General features: G+C 39.7%; 1 protein-coding gene across 3 annotated transcripts in view; it reads right to left on the minus strand.

The window, feature by feature from the left end:
• Positions 1-323: 323 nt before the first annotated feature.
• Positions 324-24091, minus strand: part of LOC136449065 (hepatocyte nuclear factor 1-beta-like) — a 31702-nt gene continuing 7934 nt past the window's right edge. Inside the window, exons 2-10 of one of the 3 annotated variants that reach the window (XM_066448877.1) lie at positions 20918-21117; positions 19448-19631; positions 17682-17998; positions 15224-15334; positions 14407-14483; positions 5444-5591; positions 4788-4976; positions 3937-4155; positions 324-2955 (exon numbers count right to left, since the gene is read on the minus strand). In XM_066448877.1, the coding sequence (XP_066304974.1) occupies positions 2825-2955; positions 3937-4155; positions 4788-4976; positions 5444-5591; positions 14407-14483; positions 15224-15334; positions 17682-17998; positions 19448-19631; positions 20918-21117 (1576 nt within the window). In that variant the 3' untranslated portion in view covers positions 324-2824. Of the gene's footprint in view, positions 2956-3916; positions 4156-4787; positions 4977-5443; positions 5592-14406; positions 14484-15223; positions 15335-17681; positions 17999-19447; positions 19647-20917; positions 21118-24091 lie in introns of those variants that run through there. The other 2 variants (XM_066448869.1, XM_066448887.1) reach the window with 2 other exon arrangements.

The raw sequence follows: 24091 nt of genomic DNA on the forward strand, positions 1-24091 counted from the left end.
TATAGCAATGTCCATGATGCAAAAATATGACGTCGTGATATGAGAATTTACCGAAATTCTCGGCCGTAGTAGCAGGCTCGCGAAACTAAGGGTACGGTACGATTTTACACGGTTTTGAAATGCTCAAAATATAAAGTTATTACGCAAAGGTGCTAAACAATGTTATTAAATGTTACTGCCATTAAGATTTCAGCTTTTTTTTAAATTTCCATTTTTGGGCCCCAATATTGCTTTGATTGCCTTTGATATACTAACAGGCAACATGGATCTCATTATCTCTTTGACCAATCAGTGAAGTGTGTCATAATGATTCGAGACAGGTGTCAATGCCCCTACAGAAATATATAATCTCATGTCTTGAACACCATTGCTCATACAATCAAAGCATGATCAATATGTTTAGCACCAGTAATCACTTATGATATAAATCTGTACATTTTAAAATCTCATATCAACATTTGAATTACAAATCAGAGCTTTGTTCCTGCACCTTACAAACATCAAAATTTAAATCCAAGTCACAATGTTGTCTAAACCAAGCATCTAAGGTACGATATATAGGGTGTAACCAAGAAGAGTTGGACCTATATATTATGTATAGCCATATGGTCATAGTACTCAATACATAGTACTTCATAGCACATACTAGTACATGTTTCACTAGCATGATTTAAGACTTGTCTTCTGCCATTTCTCATAGCACATTTTCTTTGACTACCAGAAACTCCACGTTCAAATCTTTTAAACATGTTTTTACCTTCAAAACTACATTTAATTTATACAATATAAATCAGGCAACAATTCGATGCTATTTATAGACTTAATCCAGTTGTTTGAATTATTTTGTATAACGTATATAAAAGAGTAGAGATAACTATCTGGTAGAATGGCCAATTCTGATAGTAGAGATCACTATTCAACAGTGTTTTCGAACAGAATCTTAAGAAAGACACTTGCTGAAAAGACAGAACTTTTAAACTTTGATTAAGGCCATGTTGATTTGGTTGTATGATGATGACATCCGTGCGTGCATCAATTTTCATCCGATTTCAAAAAAAATAAAAATAAACGTTTTTCACCATACTGTAAATCGTAGAGAGCAGCTGCAAAATGATTAAACCCATGCTGTAAATTGCACAAAAGAAAATATTGGAAAACGATACTAATGTTGTGAATCGCCAAAATCAATTCCAAAGTCAAAGAAGAGGATGTGAAGAAATGTAAATGAAGAATCTATCAATTGCTATACCATACTCTTTGTGTTAAGTCATCTGTTCAACCTTCCTGACAACGTAGATTCCATGATGAAGGCAACTTTTTTTTTGCTAAACCTTTTTTATTCACATGCTCGCATCAGTTTTGGGGTTCCCAGAGGATGTCATCCATATAATCAAATCAACATGGCCTAATGTCACTCTAGACCAATGGATTTACTTGTAATTTAGAATTTGTAAATGGAAGACTACCTTAACACATCCTGATCGTGATCTCAGATCGTGATCTCTACCGCTAGAATCAGTGATTCTGCCAGATTACAATTTCTACCCTAACATATAAAGTGATGCTTCATTCTACCAGATCGGAGTCTCTACCCTGACATATATTTAATATATATATAGGATCATATCAAGTTTCTATGTACACAAATCATTTGTAGGTATATTAAACATGGCACACTCCCTGAATCATCTTAACATTGCAACAATTTCATGCGAAATGACATATATATCAAGTAACATTTGTATGACAAAATGTTTTCAAGCTAACAATTAGTATGATTGTCGGGACACAAAATGCAACGAGATACAAATAAAAGAACACCAGTCTACAAGAATAAAAGAGTGAAAATGGGGAAAACTCTGAGACTCCTAATTCTGCCAAGTACCCTAACTCTGACACATTAAAGAAAACAGAGTAATTGAGGCTCCCTTGCGAAAGTGGTGTTCAGTGCTGGCATTTTGGGCATTGATGCCATCTCGGTCCAGTTCTCTTGGTAATTTGGCATCAATGCTACCTTACTGTGATGATCATTAATCATCATCTATCATTCTGGCTCCTCAGACTGTAGCAAAGTCCGATCTTCTTTCCCTACTCAAACTAAAGGTGGAGCAGAACTAATTACCGTGACAGGAAATGGCATCAATGAGGCACACTTCTGACTGGGACTGATGGTTTGTTGACTAGGGTTCTCAAGAATGTCTTGACACCATGCTGTCTGAAGGTTGCATACATGGGGCCGGTTTGACTGATGCTACCAGGGATGTCCCTGTAGCTCAACTAGTCCCATCCTCTCAGTGGAGGTCCTGGTTCCAAGTAGTTGGTAACTGGGAGACCCAGGTTCAATTTTGGGTCAGGACATCTTGGTTGGGGCTGTACCCGTCTTGCAGAAGGTGCATAAAATGGGGGTCCCTTGTTTTAGAAGGTGCCTCGAGCACGTAAAAGGGGAAGGGCTAGCAACATCTCCGGGTAAAAATGTACCCTGCTACCGAAACAGTGATGAAACTTGCTGACCTACATGTATGTACCACTTATATAAGTACTAGGCATAAGGTGAACAATGCATCAGTATGTCTCTTTATGATGATGTTTTTTTTTAACCTTCTCCCAGCTGCCTAACCCTGTAACCAACTAATTGGACTAAATAGAGAATGGGTAGCCTTATGGCTACTTCAGTGTGTCAAGCTTAGGGTACCTGGCAGAATTATGTGAGTTGACGTTAACCATTACTTTGACATCTAACGAGTTGGGAATAGAATAAACCTGGAACAAACAAACGACACACGTCAAAGAAACAACTAAAGGGTTGCGGTTGTCTGTGACGACCTCACATGTTGGATGTAGATACGTGAACTTCCTGTGCAACATTGTAAGTGTCCATGGGGTCTTCACTGGTGGACATGACGGTCTCCTCAGCTGCCACTGTCTGACTACCCTGATGCTCGTAGATCACCATACCTGCATACAGAGGAAAAGGAAAAATAAAGTACTGTAAATGCATTTAAGTTCGCATGGTTTTTATTTCGCGCTATGGGGAAAATGTAGCGTTCGCAGTAGTTTTAAGTTCGCGGCAGTGCTATAAACGCATACTGCTACAGTATTGGACAAAATGTTTGTAGTGGTTTTAGATTTGCGGTGAAATAGTCGCCATGAAAACTGCAAACATTTCTGAATTCACGTGCAGTAATCTCAACCCAGTTTAGCTCACTGATTCGGAAAAGCTATTCTTTCACTGGCTGTGACAGAGAAGACAGAACCTATGTACAGTATTTACAGGTTCATTGGAAACCGTGTACCATGGAAATTCCCCTAGCTCTTTTTGACAAGCACAATGAACAGTGGACCACGGATTAACGTCCTGTCCTAAGGTAGCGTGCATGTCGGGTGAGCGACAACAGTCGGGATTGAACTCGTGGCTTCTAATTCCAGAGGCAAGATTGCTAACCGCTGGAGTACACACGCTAGAAGAAGTCTTCTATTAGAAATCGAAATCTTTATTGACACAACAAAAGTACAGCGACTTTCATATGGTCTAATACATCTATACATACAAATAGTCAAGTGGACACAGATGTGGTGCTTTTGATATGAAAGTAAATTCAGTACCTTGTGATCATATGTAAGAGGAATCATTACAAGTACATGTATATGTACATCACAGAGCATGTATTGATGTCATACTTGGGCTACAGGTGATACAAAATACACTGTGTTGTATTATCTATTTACAGTGTAATCAATCAATCAATCAATCAACTAATCAATCAATCAATCAATCAATCAATCAATCAGCCACTAACCAACCAACCAACCAACCAACCAACCAACCAACCAATCAGCTACTAGTAGATTATTCATCCTTTAGTATCTATCAGCCTAAGCCACTCTTCCTACAGGTGTCCCTGGAGTGGCTCTGTAGTCATGGTAACAGGTGCTCACCTGTGTTATTAGGCACCTGCACCCGCACCGTGGCACCCTGCTGCAGCAACTCATTCTCGTTGCTTCGACCGGTCTGCAGGTGATTCGTGTCGCGGTTCTCCGTGACCGTTGCCATGGAAACGTGCGCGCTGTAAGGCACTCTCGTCTGCTGCAGGTGCTGCTGTAGAGTCATCTGCTGTTGGTTGGATGTCTGGTCCGACTTCTGGTGGTAACCCATAGCTAAACAAAGACAGCAGATTAGTTTGTTTCATATTTTGTATCTCATTACCTGGGCCGTGAAAACGTTTGATACAGGTGTTCAGTATTGTGCGATAATTTACCGTATCACACTGGATTCTACTTTTATCACACAGCTTCTATACAATATTTAGAATGCATTTCGAGTACGTGGTATGGGTGGAAACCCATAGCTATAAATGAAGACAGCAGATTAGTTTGTTTCATATCTACATTTAGTTTGTTTCATATCTACATTTATGTCATTACCTGGGCCGCAAAAACGTTCCATATGGGTGTTCTGTATTGTGTGATAATTTACCGAATCACACAGGCTTCTACTTTCATCACATGGGCTTCCATGTACAATATTTAGAATGCATTTTGAGTGCGCAGAGTACGCCGCTGTTGAAAATTCAAATACTGGATTCGATTGTTGGAATTGCGACTGTTACAATTTTTGTTCAAGGACACCAACTTATCTCAATGTCTGGCACATTTTGCATTGAATTGTGTGTATTTAGGGTGGGTATGACATAAATAAAATGCAATACGTTGTATTCCGCATCACCCTCGGTCCTGGCCCTCCCGCGAGTTTCATCAAATTTCACTGAGCACTAATAAGAATGCCTTACACTGGTTCTGCAGCTCAGCCACTGCCTGCATGAACTCCTGTCTGGTCAGAGTTCTGGGCGGCGGTGACCTTCGACCTGTCAGGGCGGCCTGGTGCTGAGCAGCCAGCTGGCTGTAGATGCCGTGATGAAGAAGCTGATTGGTCGGAACATTTTGAAGGATCACATGACCTTGCGGTGTCGTACTCAGGCCTGGGAAAAAGAAACACAATTTTACTGGTGTCCGTTTCATCTTTTTTACAAAAAAAATTGATTGACAGCAGCACCCAGCCCAGCAGCAGTTATTATCAATTGAGGATTTCTAGTTACTGTAAATGCAGAAATGTTTGCTGTGGTTTTATGTTCGGTTTTCCTGGTGAACGCTTTACCGCGAACTTAAAACTACCGCAAAATGCCATTCCAGCATGTGACCGTAGCGCTACTGTTGTTTCAAACACAAACTCAAAACCACCGCGAACACTCCATTTTCTCCCTACCTCGAAATTAAATCCCCGCAAACATTTCTGCATTTACAGTACACCTTTTTTTTACTTAAATCCTGCCAGAATGGACCTGAACCAGCGGGAACAAACTTGCGCACACACCAAGACAAACAGTAAGAAAAAGAAAACAATACCTCCGTTTTTACACACTGAGGTGATAATTAATTCTCTACTCACTCTGTGCAAATGACAGGACTCCAGGCAGGGGGGTGTGCTGCTGAGGATTCTGGGAGTGGGAGGGTTGGGACGAGGGCTCGGGGGTCTGGGTGTGGCGGGGGCTACCATTATGGTGAATAGGGGTCAGCGAGCTTACAGGAGGCAACGTCTACGGCAAAAATAAAAGCAGGAAAGAACAGTTAAGTTTTTTTGTTATAGCACTTTGACCTGATACACACTGGGAAAATTTTCTGGACGTACGACAATGATGAACGACAACGACCTCTTTTTGCGTCCCCTTTTCCCCTGGGTGTATATCGGCCCAGCGTGACGTACGTGAGACATTTTTATGGCCCGTATGATTTACGTTACATCCAGGGTGAACGACAAGGTATCACAGGCCATAGAAATGCCTGACCTACGTTGTGCGGGGCAGATATACACCCAGGGAAAAAGAGGATGTAAAAAGCGTTCTTGTTTTAGGTTTGTCATACGTCAATGTCGTACGCCATTGTCGTACATCCAGAAAATTTTCCCCGTGCATCGGGTCTATGTTGTCACTTTTGGGTCCCTGCTTAAATGTTACACATGGATGTGACACTAAGACGGAAGTGTCTTTGATAAATTTGTCATTTTGTCAAGTGTATTTTTCTTGTCGAGTATGATTTCCATTATTCGGCTTTCCAGTAGCCTTAGACTTTCAACTTTTACACCAAGAAAAAGGGTTAGTGCTTAGATATCATTGTTAAGGCCACACCAATTTAACTGAATTTTTGAAAAAATGCTAGATTGAAAAATCATCATGAAAACAGAATCTCAGAAGAAAGTTTGTACTTTGGTGCAGTTTTCATCCCAGCCTTCTGTTTTAATGATGTCTGTTAACCAAGAAATTAAATTGGTGTGGCCTAAAGAAACATTTAATTTAAAGTGAATATCTAATGAAGTAGAAATAAAAGCAGGTTAACGTTAGCAATGCATTAACTTTGACATTCTAATGTTAGCTAAATAACGTACACAAAGCATTACATAGCAGCTTTTGCATTATTATAATGCTTTTCATTTAGTAAACGAGAGATTTCTCTAAATGATTCTCAATCATGAGAAGGCAGATTGCAGATCCTGAAAGACAATTCCTTTTTGGGATAACCTAATACAGAAAAGGAGTCAGATATAATTGTCATTTTCTATGCTACTAAAATTAAAGATTTTATGGGCCACTTCTACAAAGACCAAGGGAAAAGATGTGTTTTTGGTTACCCCACCAAACCCTGCAAAAACCTGCTGACCCTCGCCTTTTTTTAGGTAAACCGGTGGCAAAGGACATATTAACATTATCAATCTGATATTTGAGTCATGAAAATTTTGTTGAATCATTTTCCAACATGTTCTAAAGGCTGTTTCATAAGAAAATGCTATTTGTACAATGAACACTGGTCACTTTAAATTTGGAAAGTCACTTTCCAAATTGTGGCTCAATTCCAAATTTCTAGAATTTTTATTTCTTAAAGAACACCAAAGTTTTATAGCTCATTGGAAAGGGCATTTTCTCCTCTACAATATGGCATTTTTATTTTGGTCATATCACATACGGATGTCGAGATATTTGACTTTAAAAGTTGTCGAGCCTAGAAGTCTGAGTGGAACAGACTGGTAGTCCATTGCTTCTGACCATAGTCCAACTAAGTCAGACTGGTAGTCTGAAGGATGTTGGCCTACTAGTCTGATAGGGGGCGCTACTGTGGAACAAGTCCATGCTAGACTGTAGGAATCCCTTGAATAACTGACAGAGCCATTTTTAGACAATGTATATTTTGGGCTCTGGAGCCCTGGTATTAAACCCAAATGACCTGAAAATTGGTATAGAGGGAGAATTTTATTTACACTTATGACATAAACTACTTTAGAATTGTGTAAAATGAGTCTTTTCTGCTATTTTCAAACAAAATATGTACATTCTTGGCTTTTGTACCATAATATCACAACTAAATGACATGAAATCTGGTATAGAGGAGCCTTATCCATACGCCAAAAGAACTGTTATCACACTTTTGGCATACACCACTTTAGAATTATGTAAAATGGGTCTTTTCTGCTATTTTCAGGCAAAATATGTACATTTTTGCTTTTGTGCCCTAATATAACAACCAAATGACATGAAATCTGGTGTAGGGGTTCCTAACACATATGCCAAAAGAACTGTGCTCAAACTGTTGGCATACACTACTTTAGAATTGTGTAAAATGGATCTTTTCTGCTATTTTCAGACAAAATATGTACATTCTTGGCCTTTGCGCCCTAATATCACAACCAAATGACCTGAAATCTGGTATAGAGGAGCCTTAGGCATACATTAAAAGAACTGTACTCACAATTTTGGTGTACACCACTTTAGAATTGTGTAAAATGGGTCTTTTCTGCTATTTTCAGACAAAATATGTACATTTTTGGCCCCTGTGCCCTAATATAACAACCAAATGACATGAAATCTGGTGTAGGGGTTCCTAACACATATGCCAAAAGAACTGTGCTCAAACTTTTGGCATACACCACTTTAGAAGTATGTAAAATGGGTCTTTTCTGCTATTTCTAGACAAAATATGTACATTTTTGGCCCCTGTGCCCTAATATAACAACCAAATGACCTGAAATCTGGTGTAGTGGTGCCTTATACATATGCCAAAAGAACTGTGTTCACATTTCAGTGTGGCATAAATCACTTAAGAATTGTGTAAAATGGGTATTTTCTGCTATTTTCAGACAAAATATGTACATTCTTGGCTTTTGTGCCCTAATATCACAACAAAATGACCTGAAATCTGGTATAGAGGAGTCGTAGGCATACACCAAAAGAACTGTACTCACACTTTTAGCATACACCACTTTAGAAATGTGTAAAATGGGTCGTTTCTGCTATTTTCAGACAAAAAAAATACATTTTTGCTTTTGTGCCCTAATATTACAACCAAATGACCTGAAATTTGATGTAGAGGTGCCTTGAGGCAAATGCCAAAAGAACTGTTATCACACTTTTGGTATACACTACTTTAGAATTGTGTAAAATAGGTCTTTTCTGCTATTTTCAGACAAAAAATATACATTTTTGCTTTTGTGCCCTAATATAACAACCAAATTACCTTAAATCTGGTATGGGGTACCTTACACATATGCCAAAAGATCTTCTCTTGCACCTTTGGCAAACACTTCTTGACTTTTTTTGCTATTTTCAGACAAAATATGTACATTTTTTACTCCTGTGCCCCATAATATTCTAACCAAATGACCTGACATTTGGTGCAATGTACATGTGTTTGTGGCTGACTTGGACCCATGGCCATTTGACTTCATTCACATTTTGGGCATACACTATATTTATGTACTCAAAAGTGATTTGGGGATTTTTTGCTATTTCTAACTAACAATGTGATGAATCCCTGGAGGTTCAAATTATGCCAGTTAAGAAGGGGCAACCCAGCTGTCTTGAGACGAAATTTATCAAATAAGACTTTCTTTAAATAAGGCTTCCTTTCCCAAATGTGCCGTTCTATAAATGAAACTGTTGGCAAAAGAACTCTTGTTTCAGGTTACAGTTAGTGCACATAATGTGAGGATTGTGGTTGATAATACATTTATAAAACTGGGCTTTATATTTAGGCTTTATAACTAATAAACTTTGATGTAACATGTACATGTTGTACATTCAATTTGTTACATCAGGGAGGTGTTAACATACACTGAAAGGCGAGCCACCCAAGCAATGCTGTGACCAGTAGCTGGTGTCCTGGGGATCACAGGCAGCCTTTGTTTGTTTAAGGATTAGAGGCATGGCAGATGAGTTTGTAATAGGGCATGGCCCAGATGGTTCAATTTAGCTCAGAGGGAGGGTCAAAGGGGAGTCATTGTTGGCCCCCTCCAAGGGGGGGAAACAGACAGTAATACAGTACTGTAAAAGTAGAGTAGAGTAGAGTAGAGTAGAGTAGAGTAGATCCTTTCGGAAGCAGATCAAGAATATTTTATATAATGTCCTCAGGCAGTTCTTCAATAGATTATAAGCTATGAATACCTGTTCATGATTATGTCTTCAACTTGCTAAAGGTCAACCAGGTGTATATATAAGCAATTAATTATTATTGTAGCTCAGTAGTTCTATTCTACACAAGAGCATTCAAGTTCATGGACTTGGATATTTGGGTTGCAAACACTCCAAAAGCCATGTACATGTCCATGTTATGGTGCTTCTGAGAGACAAATTGCAAGACTTCCATGGTGACTTGGTGTAGCTTGGTCCTTGGATAAATCACTTAGTTACGCCTGCCATCCTTCTGGCAAGGCTTACATGTGCATGTCTAGACCCTGTTTCTTGGAGCCTTAGTTAATGAAATCCCTATATACAGTAGAATCCGCTTATCTGCACATCCCATTTGCCAGCGTATTTGGTGCAATTATCCGGCTGGTGCAATTATGCGAAATTGCCCAGCTGGACCGGTAGTATACTATATCATACAGGAGGTGAATAGTTCATAAACCTCTGTGTGCTGTATGAACTTGTTAGTACGCATTTAGATGTTAGAAAACTTTCGTTATACAGGTACAGTGCGGTAACACCTTAGATTCCACCTCTTGTTAGGGCCACGTTAATATATTAAAACAGTAAATTTTAAATTCTCAGGAAAGACTTCTCGAGACACAGTGAGTGAAATTAGTAAGCCAGAGAGGCCTCTGTCATGTTTGGACAGATTAGACTGTGTACATCATGGTAGTGAATTACTGTACAAAAGACAATTTGACAGATGATGACGTCAGCACCGCACCGTCAAAAGCGACTGCTATGTCCGTCCACGGTTTCCGACTAGATCTGAGAACTGCGACTAGATGTACGTTAAGATGCCAGCCTTTTATTATTGCAGCAGTATGTGAATATAGCGCTGCCGCGAACCTAAAACCGACATCACCCCATGTCATCCTAAATCATGCGAATGGACTGAAAATCATCCTAGACCTGTGGCTGTATCATCTCTTTGTGACAATTTCCTTGTACTAAGTTGTAGCATAAGAGTGCCAGACTGTAAAATCCAGCTTCAAGTGAGTTGAACCCGTCTTGATCTAAACCGTAAGTTTGATTCTGTTGTTCATTGTGAAGATGTCAAGATCAAACTGATTTTGTTAACCCCCAGATTCTTTCACTGTATTTGCCATGAGTTTGTTGAAACTTCAGATTGTAATTTGTAGACTGTTTTTGAAAATGACTGCCATTTTCCTTCAGTTTATTTGCCAAGACTTTGTCGAAAGTTTAGATGTTGTAGACTGTTTTAGAACTGGAAATGATCAATAAGTATGAGAAATTCCTTGTTTTCCCTTCTTTCATGTAGTCACGGTGTTTCGGAAATTGTTGTTGTTTGAAGTTGAATAAACTGGTATATGGACAAGGCTGTCTTGTAATCCCTTTGGTTTCCTTCTGAAAGGTGGTGTCTCTGTGTTAGTCTGATTGACAGGTTGGTTAGTGCATGGGCGTCTCCTTGATAGTCTGATTGACAGGTTAGTTAGTACACCCCTGGCACTTGGGGGACCCTACTATGTGGATTTAGTCACAAGAAATCCCTGCTTCTGATTGGCTGAGGGAAGACAGTCGGGTTCTAATCACATTTAGAGAAGCTTCGCTTGTGCAGAGTTGTTACACTTTTTTATTACATCCAGTTCCAGAAAGATTTGATAATGAGTAACTGTACATTACATAGGGACTCAATGTTATGGACAGGAGAAATGGTGAGGAGGTACTCTACTCTAGAGTAGAGTAGAGTAGAGTAGAGTAGAGTAGAGTAGAGTAGAGTAGAGTAGAGTAGAGTAGAGTAGAGTAGAGTAGAGTAGAGTAGAGTAGAGTAGAGTAGAGTAGAGTAGAGTAGATCAGATCCATTTGGTAAGGTAGGAAGGTCATATTCCAATTTAGGCCGCTCATCAGTTTACTGGATCGTGATCCTGCAGGCTTGTGAGGGCAGTCTAATGCTCTGTAGTTGTAGACTACTGGGTGATGTTCCATGTGTTTATCAAGTCTGTTTTTGAAAGTGTTCACTGTTGGTGCGTCTACGACTTCTCCTGGCAACCTGTTCCACCAAGTTGTCATTCTGTTTGTGAAAAAGAAAGCGCTTTTGTTCCCTTTGGAGGGCATAACCGTTAACTTTAGGTTGTGACCTCTCATTCTCTGTCCGGTGTTAAAGTGGAAAAGGTTGGTCGTATCATATAGGCCGTGGGTGTACTTGTAAGTGTTAATCAAATCCCCTCTCAGACGCCTGTAAACCAGCGTAGGAAGTTTTAAGGTTCTGAGTCTGTCCTCATAGGACATGTTCTTGAGTCCTGGTACTCTTTTCGTAGCTCTTTTCTGCACTTTTTCCAGTTCAAAAAACCAAGTTCCATTTATATGGTGACCAACAAAACTCATAAGATTTTCCCCCAATGACTGCTTTTGTCAAGTTTCCAGAAAATGACTATGAGAAAACATTCTCATGTAATCACAATTGTATAGCTGGAATTTATTGAGATAAAGATGGAAGTTGGATTCAAATTCATCAATTACCATCAGAGGTAGCAGCAGCAAATTTGAAATGTTGTTAACCTCAGAAATGCCATTTCCTGCATTTCAAGGTGCAAAGCTAAGTACATTCTTTGTCTCTGTAGTAGAGTTTTTTCGTCCACGAACTTCTTCCACATGCAAGTTGTTGTCAAAGAGAAGCCTGATGTGGACTGGTACCTGGGGTATCTGAATTTATTTAGCTCACCTCAGCTGGTGTGTTACGCCGAATGGCGGTTATACCGGCTATATAGATAATAGATACAGATTTTACGCTACTGTGTGATGTTCATAACCTACATGTAGGTGGTCAGGCAAAAACTAGGAGATTCTGATGGAGATTAGACTATTATTTCAGTTACAGAGATAATGTCTATTGTACTTTTGTCCTTTGTATGATAGCGATAGAACCATGCTTTTCAGTTTGTGTTAAGTAAAGTGCCCCACTTCAGATACTTGAATGGTAAAGAGAAATTTATATTCCTTCGCCTTTGATAGCCCCATAGTTTAGACAATTACTAAAGAGGTCTGAGAGTCTGACCTCTCCCCTTCCCTGGTGAGGGGTAACCAACAGGTCAACCTGCAACTCAGGCAGATGTTTTTTCAGGGATAAAATTACATCTTGTGTGATCCCGTATTTGGGTCCCTGAGAAGCCAGGAAAACCGTTCAAACGCCCCTACCAATTTGTCATACATACATACATACGATATGACAGACTTGGTCAAAAACAGAAAGATTTTCCCCTGCTCAAACTTTCCGGCCTGGTGGCGCTAATTGTGTTTTCTCAGTTGGATGTGTACGGTCACAGGGATGACCTGCAGCCCTGGCATGATCCATGATTTCCCTTGTGAAAAGGTGCATTTTTCCCTGTCACTCTTGAAGTGCACCTTCTGGTGAAATGTGATGGTGAGAAAAGCACATCTTGGAGGTGGGTAGACTGCCATGGGTGGGCATGTACCAAATCATCCTCATGGTCATATATGCAGTGAACACACCCAATCCACTACATTTAATTGACATGTCAGTGTGATACATGGTTTTGTATCCTTCCTCCTCGAAATAAGTTTGTACACTCGCTTGTTTGAATCTTGTAAAGGTTCACACATGTTGCTTTGCCAACTTGCAAGAAGAATGCACATTTAGAAGAATTATGCAGTAAATGTTACAGTTATGTAACTATTTCACTATGGAAAAATTGCTTCAGTAGATAAACTCTAAACAGGTCACTAATTTGAAACAATATTAATTTTTACTACAATCTGGTACAAGCACACAGACAGTTTACATATGCCTTTGTGTGACTGAAGGCTCAGCCCAGTGGTTTAGGTTCTGGCCGTCTGAGCCTAAACTTTAGACTGGTAGTCTGGACTGTCAGCTAGCCCTAGAGGAATGAAAATTGCAGGTTACACGCCAGCACTCCCTATTCCCTAGCCAACCAGGCCAGTATGGGCCTGGTAGTCTGTGTTGTTTTAGGCCCGCATGGCTGTCTAGGCTAACGAGGTCAGACTCCCTGTCCTGGGATTTGAGCCCAGCAGTCGCACAATCTGGCCGTACAAGCCAGGCTGGCAGACTGGTAGTCCAAGATGTCAGCCTTACAGGCTACAAGCATTTTCAATCAATAATATCTGGAGTTGTGAACATCACTGATTATTGATTTTCACATGAATAGTGTCTAATGAGGAGACCTTTGAGTTGATACCAAACTTAAGGGTTTACAATTTACATTACATGATTTTCCAAATTACTGGTGTTTTTCCAAATTTAAAGTGACCAGTGTTAATGTAACATTTTATCTGTATCATTGCAATATGATTGAATTATGAAAATACCAGTGTCCTTGCATATTTCAGTTTTACCTTCAGTTGGTAAACAGTATTTGTTGACTGAAATCTAAAAGAAAAAAAAAAAGAAAAAAAAAAGAGAATCCTTATCCCCGATCCTATTTTTAAAGACCTTAAGGCTATCTTGATTTGATTATATGGATGACATCCGCGCGTGCATAAATTTTCGTCCAAATCCAAAAATAAAATAAAAATTCCACCATACTGTAAATCATACAAAGCAGCTGCAAACAGATCATATATGCCGTTTATTTTTTGTAGAAAAATAGTGAAAAAAGATACTAATGACGTGGAATGCCAAAATCAATGCAAAAGTCAAGGAAGAAGTTTTGAAAGGACAAAAAAAAGAACCTAATAGATATTTCGGTAAATCATACTCTGTGTGTTTATTCATTTGTTCAACCTTCCTGACCACGTAGATTTCATAATGAAGGAAACTTTTTATTTTTGCTAATTTTTTTATTCGCACACTCGCACCAGTTTTGTGGATGTAATCCATATAATCAAATCAACGTGGCCTAATTGGAAACACAGCCTTTCTAGACCTAAGACAAGTAAAACTGCCCCCCTCCTCCTGTCTAACCTGTAGCTCTCCTGTGTCCATGTTTGCTAGTGTGGTTGTCCCCTGAGTGCGATGGAGCCCGCTGGATGGCATAGTACCTGAGGGGTTAAAGTCAATACAGGTACAGAAGTGTTAAAGTCAATAGAGGGTCATTATTAAAGGAAGGTAAAGCAGTTTTATCCCCCAAAAATCGTTTTTTGAAAGTCAATCTATTTAGTCATTCTTAAGTTAAAAAAACATTATCACAATGTATAGCAACGTCCATTAGGCCACACCAATTCAATAACTTGGTTAATGGATTTTTATTTTCCAAAAAAAAAAAGGTTAGAAAAAAAGGAATTCATAAAAACAGAGGGCTGGGCCAGCCTTCTGTTTTCATGCATTTTTTTTCTACAATTTTTTTTGGGGGGAAATAAAAATCCGTTCACCAAGAAATTAAATTGGTGTGGCCTTATGCAAAAATATGACGTCATTGTGATGGGAGAACTCACTGAAAATCGTGGCCGGAGTTTTTGTAGGCTCGCGAAACTAAGGGTATCATTTTACAGCACGATTTTGCGAGGTTTTAAAATGCTCAAAGTATGAAGTTATTACGCAAATGTGCTAAACAATGTTAGTAAATGTCACTGCCATAAAGATTTTTTTATTTTCATTTTTTTGGGCGCTAATATTGTTTGGGTTGCCTTTAACACAGCAGTTACGTTTTGAATGATATTCACATCATAAAGTCAAGGGTAAAAAAATCCAGTTTAGGACGCAGCGATGCTGCCAGCGTGCCGTGGGTCCAGTGAGAGGGGGGCTTAAAGAAGAGAGAAGACCAGTAGAAGAGACGTCTCACCTGGTACCATGACGACCGAGGTGTGGTGGGTGGGCGTGGCAGCGGAACTGGCCAGCACCGACTGTACTGAAGCCTGCTGGGACTGGTTAGCTGTCTGCTGGTACACCGCTTCTGTAGACATTCACACAGTCAATACACTGTTAACAAGGTACTAGTACTGTTGTCTTGTTTTGTTTTGTTTATTCGTATATTTTTCCACAGTTGTAATGTTAGAGTGATAGAATGTATCGTATATGTTTACACCGCGTGCTTCAAGTTTCCCTGGATGATTTTTGCCCAAAATCGGACTGGGTTTGTTGTTGCTGCGTAGGAAGAAATATAGCATTTTTGGCGGTCTTTGTTTGGTTGTTTGGTTGTTTGTTTGTTTGTATTGCATACCCGGAAAACCACCTCATGGCGTAACACACCAGGTTTGTACTGAACAATATAACCTGCATATCCAGACAGATGTATTTGATCCACTCACACCGGGAAGGAACCCTACTCTTTTTGATAAGCGTGGTGGGTTCTTTAACATGCTCAAGGTGTGTCTCTCCTCTCCTCAAACACGGGACCTCCATTTAACGTCTTATCCGAGGGACGTCTCTAACCAAAGCTAGGTACTCATTTTCACCTGTGTGAAGTGGGGAAAGTTGTCTAAAGTGCCTTTCCCAAGGGCACAACGTCAACAAGACAAATCAGGGGACCCTGGATTTGAACTCAGGACCTCCCTGCCGCTGCACCACTGTTGTCCTGAATGCCTCAGGTGTGGGACTGTCCTTGGTGCTGATTTAATTGTTCTTTGGCCGGGACTTTACTTGTATGCCTATACTCCATTTTATATCATACCTGGGCCAGGATGATGTTCAATATGGATCTAATCTGTATTATACCGTGTTGTCCGGGCTTCCAAGTTGTATTGCACGGGCTTCTATCGAATGGTTTGAGCGTGCTTCGCATGCACAGCAGTCGAAAATTTGAAAACTGGATTCCAACGTTTGAATTATGTTGTTACAATTTTTTGTTATAGGACACAAGTAAAATAATATGAAATAAAGTTAGAACGTCTGTCTCAGCCAAACGTATGACAAACCCTACTCCCTCTCTCAAAAACCTGTCACCTGTTGTTTTGTTTGTTTGTATTGCATATCCGGTAAACTGCCTCATGACGTAACACACCAGGTTTGTACTGAAGAGTACAAGCTGCATGTTCGGACAGATATATTTGATCCTCTCACACTGGGAAGGACCCTTACTCTTTTCAATGAGCGTGTTTGGTTCTTTTACGTGGTCATTTTCACCTGAGTGAAGTGAGGAAAGTCATGTAAAGTGCCTTTGCCAAGGGCACAATGTCAATGATACAAATGTTTTGTTCGTTTGTATTGCATACCCGGTAAACCGCCTCATGGCCTAACACACCAGGTTTGTACTGAAGAGTACAAGCTGTATATCTGGACAGGTCTATTTGATCCTCTCATACCGTGAAGGACCCTTACTCTTTTTGATAAGCGTAGTGGGTTCTTTAACATGCTCTAGGTGTGACTCTCCTCAACCAGGGACCTTCATTTAACGTCCTATCCGATGGACATCTCTAACCGAAGCTAGGTACTCATTTTCACCTGAGTGAAGTGGGGAGAGTCGTGTAATGTGCCTTTCCCATGGGCACAATGTCAATGAGACAAATTAGGGGCCCCCAGATTTGAATCCAGGGCCGAACACCCTGCCACTCCGCCACCGCGACTCCACATGTTGTCCTGAATGCCTCAGGTGTGGGACTGTCCTTGGTGCTGATTTAGTTGTTCTTTGGCCGGGACATTACTTGTATGTCTATATTTCATTTTATATCCTACCTGGGTCAGGATAACGTTCAATAGGGGTCTGATCTGTATTTAACCGCATTGCCAGGGCTTCCAAGTTGTATTGCACAGGCTTACATTGAATGATTTGAACCTGCTTTGCATGCACAGCAAACGTTTGAGTCGTGTTGTTACAATTTATTGTTATAGGAAAACAAGTAAAATAACATAAAATAAAGTTAGAATGTCAGCAAAATGTATGACAAACCCTACTCCCTCTCTCAAGAAGTTCAATCCATAATTCTATAGCTAACTTCAAAACTTAAAACAGGTAATACATGAAAAAAGAAGGATGTATCATAATTTTGCTTTTGATATTCAAATTTCAAGAATATTCTGTATACTAAATACATTAGTACCTATAGCCTACAAAAATATTTGGGTGCATTAGTGCACTCACAGTCAAAAATTAGGTGCACACTGCACAGCTCCTGTTTTGTAATTGTGGGTGCACAAAAATGCACATGCACCCAGTATTGCATCACTACAGTACAGGCTATTACAACATGTGCAACATGATAGTATACTTAAGCTACCTATTGCAACAATATTGAACAGCTAAAAAATTAACTGTTTTTCTATAATTTTCCATGGTTATGGCTTTATAAATCTTTGACACTCACCCTTTAGGCTAGCTTGCACCTGATGCGACTGTTGTTGATGTGGGATTTGATGTTGCTGCTGCTGCTGCACCTGACTCTGCTGCAGCTGTTGTTGCAGCTGCTGCTGCTGCTGCTGCGGCTGCTGCTGGGGCGCCTGTTGCTGCTGCGGCTGTTGTGGCAGCTGCTGCTGCTGGTAGGCGTCCATGGCCAGCTTGTGTCTGAAGGCCTCCTCTTTCCTCCGGTTGGCAAACCAGTTGTAGACTCGAACCTCCGTCACCAGGTTGGAGCCCAGACCGCTAGCCTGGCTCGGAGACACTCCTCTCTGCAAGCATTCCGCTCTGGAAGTAAAAGATCATCGAGGTGTTGGTATTTGTTTGCATTTCATACTCGGTAAACTGCCTCAGGTGAAAATGAGTACCAGCTTCGGTTAGGGACGTCCCTTGGACAGGATGTTAAATGGAGGTGCCATGTTTGAGATGAGCCACATGTGCACCTGCAGCACATTAAAACCCCCAGCACAATTATCGAAAAGAGTCAGACCTGGTCTTTATTAAAAAATACAAGCAGCATATTCTTACTGATGTATTTGATCCTCTCACACCATGAAGGACCCCTCCTCTTTTCGATAATTGTGGAGGGTTTTTTAACGTGCTGCAAGCGCACATGTGGCTCATCTGAAACATGGCACCTCCATTTAACATCCTGTCCAAGGGACGTCCCTAACCAAAGGTAGGTACTAATTTTTGCCTGAGTGGAGTGAGGAAATTCGTGTTAAGGCAGCCTTTCCCAAAGGCACAAAGTCAGGACATGTCATGGGATTCAAACACTGGATCTCTGGATACTGATCCAAACGCCCTACCATTTCGCCATTCAAAGCCACTGGTCCTGTTTTGAAATCCTTGATGTGATGAAGGGAGTACAGTTCTGCAGTCAGATTGTCCTTTTGCTGACATTCACATAGTCAAAGCACCGTTTAGTATTTACTGTCCTCCTGAATGCTTCAGGTGTGTTACTCTCCTTGGTGCTGATTTAGCTGTTCTTGGCCTATATTCCTATAGAGCCAAAGAACACACTTGTTGACAAGAGTAGGCACAGCTTTCCACAAGTTACTGTTGTTATGAATGCTAATGAGTATCAAGCTTCAATTCAAAGTTTGCCTTAAACATGCTTAAGAACCTACCACACTTATCACTTAGAGTATAGATTTAGAATATAGAGATTTGAGTCAGTATTTGTGTTATTGTCACTTGGTATCAACAAAGTGGCAAAAGTTCTCTTTGGGCTGTTTTGAACACAATCTCCTGTCTTGCCTGGGCATGTTGTTCTTTAGGGCTTCCTGATATCAAAATATGACACAAAATGTAGCAAATGAACCCAAGGAGTTGCTCATTCATGTCCAGTTCAAGACAAGAACTCATACATCGAGTTCCAGGCTTCAGTTTCTTTTGTTGACACAATATCTCTTTGGCACAAGGGGTAACACTATCCTGCTTTTTGGCCATCTGTATCAAATTACGTGGACTCGCAGGTCGGAGTTCCATCCTAGGGTCAGACACACAGGTCGGACATGCTGTAAGGAATTGCACTCATCATTTCGGATGGTGACGTTAAGCCGTTGTTCCCATGTATGAGGGAGATTCAGGTGTAAGCCTCAAGCATTAAACCTCTGCACACAAAAGAATCCAACACACTTATCAAGAAGAGTAGGGGTGACCTTGTGTGCTTGACTAAAAGTGTGAGCCATAGCGACGCAATATTGCGCTACTTAAAAAACCTTGATAACTGACCTGTTACATTCCTCCACCAAAGCTTCCCTCTCCTCCTTACTAGGGTTGCGCTGTCTCTGGTAGGCCTCGTACAATATCCTCTGTGAGGCGGGCCCCCACTTGAACCGGTTTCTCCTGGCCCTCTTACTGTCCGGCCCGTAGTCGAACCCATCGTCAAGGTCCAGCCCAGTGGTGCCCGCAAATTCTACAGCATAGAAATCTTCCATTCAGGTGTTAGAAACACATCTTGTTAATCAGTCAGTGATTTGTGTTTGTTAGATCATGAACAGGGGAGGATAGAAGAAGGAGGGGGTCGTTATTATTGATGATATATGAAATAGTGATCTGTTAAGATGATGATGATGACAATTTTAAAGGCAACCAAAGCAATGTTAGGGACCAAAAAATGGACATAAGAAAAATGCTGAAATTTTCATTGTTGCGACAGTTACTAACACTGTCTAGCACATAATAACTTCATACTTAAAGCATTTTAAAACCGTGCAAAAACGAGCCATACGATGATCCCCTTAGTTTCACAAGCCTACAAACACCCTGGCGACGATTTTCATTGAGTTTTCACACTACAACAAAGTCATATTTTTGCATCATGGACATTGCTATACATTGTCATAGTGTTGTTTGAACTAATCGTGTATTAGAAATGATTAAAGAAAATTAACTTTCAAAGCCGATTTCAGGGCCCTTATATTTGCTTTCGTTGCCTTTAAGGTATAAAGAAGTTTACCGTAGTGTCACAGAAAGACACCGGTGTATTGGAAGAGACAGCATGATTGGTATCATCTAAAAGAAATCAATTTTCTCTTGTATCATAAGTATCATTTCTCTTGCATAACACCTTTATGCACTTGGTGATAATGTTACTATCCTTTATCATTCTATTTGGTGATGTATAAAGTTACAAGATATCCTTTAAGTTTGAATTGACTTTTGCTGCCCGGGTAGGACACCTCTGGACAAGAGGCGCATTGAGTCATACCAAAGACTTCATAAAAATGGTACATACTTATGAAACAGTATGGAAGTTAAACACACTCCACTGTCAGTGGACTAGCCCCCTGCTGCAGTGATTGCACCGCAGTGTGGCCCAGGGCTATGAAACGGTGATGGGCACTGCCCTATACACCTTATGGTGTGGAAGGATTTTAACTTTTAGCTTAACTCTTGTTGACGATACCTCGCCCAATTTTGAGCAAGAAAAAAGTCCAAATTTGCTATTTTGTCTACAATGTCATGCACCTGTTCTCTGATATCTGTATAAAATATGTTACAACTTCATTCAGTATTTCAAACTCACGTTGTTGCACCTCTTTCTGTTTTCTGTCTTGTCTAAAGTTACAAGATATCCTTAAAGTTTAATTGACTTTTACAAAATTTTGAAAAAAAATCAAAATTTGCTGTTTTGTCTAAAAAGTCATGTTATCTGTTCTCTGATATCTGTATAAAACTCATTCAGTATTTCAAACTCACGTTGTTGCACCTCTCTCTGTTTCCTGTCGAACCAGCTGTACAGCAGCGCCCTCTTCTGGTTCTTCATGGGAGTGCCCTTGTTGAGGTGCTGTGACAGGTGGCTCTGGTTCAGGCCCGTGGCGTCCACCACCTCCCGCTGGGGGATGTTGTGCTGCTGCATGTAAGACTTGATAATCTTTGCTGCCTTCCATGGATCCTCCCTAGTGCAGGGAAGAGAAATGCTTGTTCTTAGTGCTGCGTACCTAAACATAACATCAGGTACATGTACAGAGGTTTAGGTACAGGTCCGGACAAATTCTGAAAAATTAACAAGTGTTTTTCTGAACTTCTTCAATTAAAAAAACATAAACTGTTTTCAACTTGTCAGTATTCAAAGAACAAAACTAGGTTTCCTACTACCAAACTTCCTTTGGCCTAATGCTATCAAAACTCTGGCCTGCCTGAATGATCTGTTGCATATTAGTTATGCTGTTCCAAGGTATCACTTTGGTCATGTTTGGTGTTGCATGAGGTCAGGAGATCAGTCACAAAATAAGCACATACTTGTAGTAGATTTATATCGCTACAGTACTGGTACTTCATGATCTGGTATATTGGACCTGTACCTAATCAATTTTTACAGTACAGGTACGCAGCACTACTTGTTACCTTTGCCAAGAAGTTTCTTATTCATGCAATTCATTTATCAATCTTATTCAATTGCTGAACTTGTAATTGCCCTTTATTACTTGTTAAAATTACCTTGTACCAAAGTGACAGCTGGAACTTTTAAGAGCTTGCTTAGTCCGAAACATCTTGAGATATTTTATATATAGATGAGACTTACATATGTCGTAAATCTGTTGAATCTGCAATGTTTTCATACCCTTAGCGACCGGTGACTTTTATTTCATCTATGTACGTCCAATATATGTTATTCATTGGCCATCGGCACAGTAGTTACTGTTTTAGTGCAAGATGTTACCTAATAATATGTAAAGTTTCCCCATGCAATTCAGTATTTGCCTGCGATATGGGATGAGCTGTATTTGAACTGGATAAACCGTTATTATTATCATAAGGTAATGTTTTTGTTTGAGTTCTAGTGTGTCTATCTGCCTCTGTGTGTGTCTGTTTGTCTGTCTGTCAACACAATAACTCAAGAATACCTGGAGTTGTCTTGATATTTGGTAGGTGGGTAGGTCTTGATGAGACCTAGAAATGATAAGGCCCCCTAGCGGCTTTCTATTGTACTCCAGTGGAACTTTCGGTTTTGAATCTCATTCGAAAAATACTTTCCACCCTGACTGTATTCCCAAACTCTGGAGCTCATCTACGTTTGTCAGTTGAAAAATAGCATAAGTCCAACTTTCCCATTGTTATGCAAATTGATCTTGAACTTTTCTTTAGAATGATTTTTATACTTACACAGATGAACTTTCAAACTAACTCTTTACTGCTTTCCCCTCTTTTAATAAAATAACAATGCACTTGATAAACATGCAAGGAAAATCTAAAAAATTATGATTATAGTACAATGTTGAAAAGTGGTAAAAATGCAGAAATAGATTGTGAGAAAACAAAACCTTATAATCATTGTTTACTTTAATTTGGAAACATTTATACTCAAGCTTTTCTAATTTCATTAAATATTCTTTTGTGTGCACTTTTCCAGTAAGGCCGTGTTGATTTAAAATATATGGATGACATCCGCGTGCGCATGCATTCTCGTCCATTTGCACCAAAAAAACGTTTTCTACCATACTGTAAATCGTGCAAAGCAGCTATGAAATGAGTATACATATGCTGTAAATTGCAAAAAAGATATTTCGGAAAACGGATACTAATGTCTAGAATGCCAGGCTCAAAGAAGAAGATGTGAAAGACCAAGAATGAAGAATCCGTTCTTTGGTATACCATCCTCTGTGTATTTAGTCATTTGTCCAAGCTTCCTGACCACCTACATTTCAAAGGAAAGGCATTTTTTAAAACTTTTTTTATTTGCACCCTCGCATCAGTTTGGGCATTCCCAGAGGATGTCATCCATATAATCAAATCAACCTGGCCTAATGAGAAAAACAATGGTGCAAACTTTGACCACAGGTGTCACAGACCAATTAGATTGACCCTAAGTGCTGTCAATCAAAATGTCAAGGATGGGCTTCTACATTATAGAACATCTGGGCCCTTCCAAACACACTGCTGGCATGTGCAAATAACCTGACGTTTCAACATAATGCTTTGACAATCTAATAGTTAATTTGCCATGTTAAAACACTTTTGTTAACCCTATTATGATCCTTTGTTTGATTTTGAATCAAATTTGTTCATTTGACACGAGGCAGCCTTATACGCAGTCAACATATTTACCAACAGACCAAAATAAATGAAGAAGCCTAGGGTAAAAATTGAGAACTCAAACAAAAATATGATGACCTGATCCAAAGATGATAACGAAAACAATGGGTTCATATCATATCAAAATGGTGACAGGAAAATAAGTTGACAGGTTTTGACCACTATTATCACACAAAAAGCCTCCTTAAGGCAAAATTGCTCTCTCTTTGGGTCGATGGTGTACTACTCACTTAAAGAACTGCTGAATCAGCAATGTTAAAAAAGTTGGCCATGCACGGACAAACGTCTGTATTACTGTTTGAGGATGTCTTCCATATGTTTGTGTGTGTCTATAATTGCTAGCAGAATCTAATGAATATCAGGCATTGGTGGTCAAATACAGTGACAGTCTCTTTTTAACTTGCGTGGGATTGGTCTAATGTTTAATTACTTTTCAGGTCTCATTTAAGTACCTTTGTCTGTTTTCTGCTAAATCAGTATATATCATTCAAAATTATTTAAGTGTCTTAATCATGTATTCTTTAACTTATCAAATTGCAATTTGTCTGTATTTTTCACTGCAATTTCAAAATTGCTTTATATATATAGTAAGCAAAGGTCTACCTGAAATGTCTGGCCGTTTCAAAAATCTACTGTGATGATCCAGTTGCTTGAGTAACTGCTAACTTGCTTTTGAAAATTGAGTATATTTGCTTTTGAAAATTGAGTATATTTCAAGCTCCGAGCCTCATCATACCCTGTACGTAAATGTCACAATGATCGGGTCTAAGAACACAAAGTATAACAAAAAAACAGGTTAACAGGCCTACAGTATGTAAACTCAGCACTGCCAAACCA

This window comes from Branchiostoma lanceolatum, chromosome 1 (assembly GCF_035083965.1).
Source record: "Branchiostoma lanceolatum isolate klBraLanc5 chromosome 1, klBraLanc5.hap2, whole genome shotgun sequence".
NCBI lineage: Eukaryota > Metazoa > Chordata > Leptocardii > Amphioxiformes > Branchiostomatidae > Branchiostoma > Branchiostoma lanceolatum.